The sequence below is a fragment of the Otolemur garnettii genome, unplaced genomic scaffold (assembly GCF_000181295.1).
Source record: "Otolemur garnettii isolate 467f Iridium unplaced genomic scaffold, OtoGar3 scaffold00092, whole genome shotgun sequence".
Classification (NCBI taxonomy): domain Eukaryota; kingdom Metazoa; phylum Chordata; class Mammalia; order Primates; family Galagidae; genus Otolemur; species Otolemur garnettii.
Window position 1 is genome coordinate 3,776,301 of NW_003852487.1, and position 4,850 is coordinate 3,781,150.

The 4,850-nt window shown below is 41.1% G+C and overlaps 1 protein-coding gene across 1 annotated transcript in view; it reads right to left on the reverse strand.

Annotated features, from left to right (window-relative positions):
• The window catches only part of EIF3B (eukaryotic translation initiation factor 3 subunit B), a 30,002-nt gene that overhangs the window by 15,407 nt on the left and 9,745 nt on the right, over window positions 1-4,850 (reverse strand). Inside the window, exons 5-7 of the mRNA XM_023516528.1 lie at window positions 3,930-4,058; window positions 3,499-3,656; window positions 46-177 (exon numbers count right to left, since the gene is read on the reverse strand). Coding sequence (XP_023372296.1) covers window positions 46-177; window positions 3,499-3,656; window positions 3,930-4,058 — 419 coding nt within the window. The remainder of the gene's footprint in view (window positions 1-45; window positions 178-3,498; window positions 3,657-3,929; window positions 4,059-4,850) is intronic.

Here is a 4,850-nt window from a genome sequence, read left to right on the forward strand (position 1 = left end):
AACAAAAGGCTACACATAAGGAGGTCATTGTGCTGGTCCACTTACTTAAATATAGGCCAATGGGCTGAGCTTTCACAGTGAAAACCTCTCTTCTTGTGCCCTGTAAGGATGTCCCAGATGATTATGGCTTGAGGGTCATCCTGAGTGTCCATTAGGGGGCTGAAAGTCACCAGGTATCTATAAGAGAAGAGGGAACACATTGTACAGCACGTTCTCTCACATGAGAATCACAACTCTGCTTGTGCAAGTCTCTGCCCTAACTTCACAGTGGAGCCCAAGTTCTTCCTCAGATGGCTTCAGAAGGGTATAGGAGCAGGATACTGCCAGAACAAGCAGTCAGAACTCATGGAACCATCACTTGCTCCAAGTACAATTCTTTGAGAATGCTCTCCACTGGGCAAGGTCCCAGAAGATCCCATTAGGAAGTTCACAGCAGAACCAGCACTTCCATGGCCTGAAGTACTCACTTACTCTTGGCATCAGGATGCTGCCAGAGTCACAATTTTGTCACCAAGATTAGCCCATAGAGAGTTCAAACAGATCCTAAGCAAAAGTCTGTTGAGTGGTCTAGAGGGCAGAGTAGAATTCTCACACTCTTAATCTTCACTGATGTTTAATGAAGACTAACAAGGTAAAGAAAACAGATGGTCACGCATGATTCAAGTATGTAAATCTGACAGTAACATCTGTGCCTGGGGGCTCCTCTCAACAACTGTTTACCAGACTGCTGGCTTGTCAGAGTTATCACATCTGCTCATTTAGTTTACACAAAGTGTAAATATCCTAAACCAGACTGCCCTCTTATAACAGGAGGTAAGAAAAGCAGAAACAGGTGGTGACTCATGCCTATAATCTCAGCACTCTTGGGAGGTGGAGGCAGGAGAACTGGTTGAGGCCAGGAGTTCGAGACCAACTTGAGCAAGAATTAAGACCCTATCTCTACTAAAAATAGAAAAATTGGCTTGGCACCTGTGGCTCAAGCAGCTAAGGCGCCAGCTACATACACCTGAGCTGGTGTATCCAGCCCAGGCCCGCCAAACAACAATGATGGATGCAACCAAAAAATAGCACGGCATTGTGGCAGGCGCCTGTAGTCCCAGCTACTTGGGAGGCAGAGGCAGGAGAATCACTTGAACCCAGGAGTTGGAGGTTGCTGTGAGCTGTGATGCCATGGCACTCTACTCAGGGCGATAGCTTGAGGCTCTATCTCAGATAAAAAAAAAAAATAAAAACATTTTAAAAAATAAATAAATAAAAATGGAAAAATTAGCAGGCATTGTGGCAGTCACACCTACTTAGGAAGCTGAGGGAGGATTGCTTAAACCCAGGAATTTGAGGAGCTAGGCTGAGGCCAAGGCACTCTAGCCTGGGTGATAACAGAGTGAGAGACTCTGTCTCCAAAAAAAAAAAGGAGGGAAGAGAGGAGAGGAGGGAGGAGGATTGGTCTGACCTCACCTAATGAGCACAATGTAAGGGTAGATGGCATACCTTGTGGGAGCCAGACTCAACTACAATTGGGACTTTACCTAACAAAAGCAAACATTGTAACCTAATTGTACCTTCACATTAATCTGGAAAAGGGAGGGGGGAGCAAAAACAAATACAGTGCCTTCAATGACTGCATCTTTTTCTAGCAGGTTTAGACATCCCGATTAGCTAGATTAAAAATGATGGCTTGAGTCACCTCCACCTAGAAGGTACCGCTACAGAAACATTTGATTAAATGGTAACTGAAAGATTTGTCACACTGCAATTTATATAACCAAAGCATTCATTCATCCATCCATTCAAGCATTTCCACATGTCAAGCACTGTGCAAAGCACCAGGGACACTATAATGAATGAGAGGTAGTCCAGTCTCTGTTCTTAATGTGTAAACAGATACATCCTAATTTAATATAGCAACATAAAAGAATGTCTATGGGAAAACAGGTGTAACTTATTGCCTAAAGGAACTTAGGCTAGGAGATAAAAAAATACATAAAAGCTTCATATACCTGAATGTTACCTTGGCACCAAGATCAGGCTAAAACTGAGATCAAGCTAAGAGTCTCTATGTGGATCCAATGATAACATATTGCTACTGAAATAAAATCAATTATTTTATACCAAAAGTAACCAAAATGGTTGGGAATTAGTAGGTACTCTGAGACTATACTACATACAAAGTTTTCATCAAAATTAAGAAACATCCATAAGGTAGAACAAGGATTGAAGGAACTAGTTAAATGATATCTCAAGGAATAAAACAAATCCAGAAAGTAGAACAGTTTACAGAACATCTGGTCCATCTTCTTAACAAGTAGATATGAAAATAAGACAAAAGAAGCTTAAGAAACACAGTGTGTATCTTTGATTTTGATTGCATCTAGGTTTGAACAAACCAGTTATGAAACCTGAATACAAACCATGTAAGTAATGTCGTTAGATGTGGTAAATTGAGAATACGCAGGAAGAGGTCATTATTTTGTAGTGATGCACATACTTTTATAAAGATGTTTACCATTTACTTGAAAATATTTTAAAAATTTTAAAGCAAATGTAACAAAATAAGAACTCAATAATTGTGGATAATTAGCACATGGATGTAGCCACAGTAACTGCTTTCATTTCGCTGTGTGGGAACATTTATATAGTAAAAAGTTCTAAAGAAAAGCAGGCACAACCTTAAGTGTGAGTAGCACAGGACAGAAGGGAGCCAAGAGCCTTGCAATGTGGTAAGACCACACACTAAGGTGCTGTTGAGTACAGACAACAGCAAAGAGACAGACAGGGTTGAGACTGGATGGAATATGCTAGAAACCCAGGAAGGACTGTGTGCGTGCTATGTTCCTCTCTGCCCATGTTGGCCCCGAGCATGGGCAGAGAGGAACACAGCATGCACACAGGAAGGGGTGCAGCACCTGGGAAAAGGCATCTCCAAGCTTTCCTCATGCTCCATCTTCTCATGTAAACTTATGCTATCTAGACCAAGACACAAAAAAGCCTTCATAAGAAAAATTATCTGCAAATTGACCTTGGACCAGATCCAGAACCAAAGGAAAATAAATATTATACAAGTATTATAGGACCAATAATAAACTTAGAACAGAATAATACCTCAAACAGAAGTATTAAATCAATGTTAAAGTACTTGAAATTAGTAAGTGCACTGTGGTTATACTAAGAGAATCCATTCCTAGGAATATACATTTACATTTACTTCGGCTAACTCCCAACGGCACAAGAAAAAAAATTATGTATATATACTTGGAGAGAGGAAATGATAAAGCAAATGCAACAAAATGTTAACTAGAGAACCTCAGTAAAAACTATATGGTATCAGTCTCATTAGGAAATAGCAAAAATAAAGTATACAAGAGTTCTTTGTGCTCAGCCTGCAATTTTTCCATTAAATTTGAAATTGTGTATTACAAAATAGAAAGTTTTAAAAAATTATCTGTAGAATGCTGGCATAAGGTGAATAAAGACTCCATTTGCATTTTTCCAACAGCTTACCTTTCACAAGGTGAGAAATCAATGAGCTGAACCCCTTGGTGGCTGAATCTCTGGATTTGCTTGAATTTCTCTCCGCCCCAAAGAGCAATGCCTCTTTGATGAAAGGTAGCTAGGTAAGTACCTTTAGGAGACCAACGCACATATGTCTCTGTCCATCTCTGCAGGAAAAGGTAGTGCCAATGTTAATCCAACAAAAGCCAACCGCAAAGACCTCTACCAGAATGAATCTATTCCTCAAACTCTTAACTCAAACATCTAACCCTATTCGCTTATTACTTATTTTGAAGCCAAAAGAAAAAATGCTCTCAGAAAGTAATCTCAAAGAAAATGAAACTTCGCCTGCTCTTTATCAGTTTCTGATGAAAACAAAGTTGCACTTTGTTAAGAAAATACAGTAGAGGCTGAGTTCCCCCATGACAGCAGATACACACCGCTCTTTCTTCAATTGAGACAGGGTCTTTTACATCATTCCAGAATATGGAAGTGCGGTCTCCACTCTCAAAAATGACACTGTATTGATCTCTGCATTCTGCCTCTTCAAGCCAGTAACGTAAATTCCCCTAAAAAACAAAAAACAACAACAAAAAGCACAGGATATAATATTTCATTAATTGTAGTCAAAGAAAGCTCATCACTACTGTTGCTCTTTTTTTTTTTTTTTTAAAGACAGAGTCTCACTCTGTCACCCTTGATAGAGTGCCATGACGTCACAGCTCACAGCAACCTTCAGCTCTTGGGCTTAGGTGATTCTCTTGCCTTAGCCTCCTGAGTAGCTGGAACTACAGGCGCCCACCACAACACCCAGCTATTTTTTTGTTGCAGTTTGGCTGGGGCCAGGGTTTGAACCCATGGGGCCAGCACCCTACTCACTGAGCCACAGGCACCGCCCAAAAAAAGATACAACAAATTAAGTCGACCTCTTCATAACCACAAGCAAAGAGTTTCTTTTCTTTTTGAGACAGAGTCTCACTCTGTTGTCCTAGGTAGAGTGCCTGGGCCTCATAGCTCACAGCAACCTTAAACTCTTAGGCTCAAGCAATTTGCTTTGCCTCAGCCTCCCGAGTAGCTGGACTAAGGGTTCCTGCCACAATGCCTGGCTAGTATTCTAGGTTTTAGTAGAAACGGGGTTCTTGCTCTTGCTCAGGCTGTGCTCTTGCTCAAGCTGGTCTCAAAATCATGAACTCAGAAGATCCTCTTGCCTGGGCCTTCCAGAGTGCTAGGATTATAGGCGTGAGCCACTACACCCAGCCTGAAGAATTTTTTTTTTTTTTTTTTTTTTGAGACAGAGCCTCAAGCTGTCCTCCTGGGTAGAGTGCCATGGCATCACAGCTCATAGCAACCTCCAACTCCTG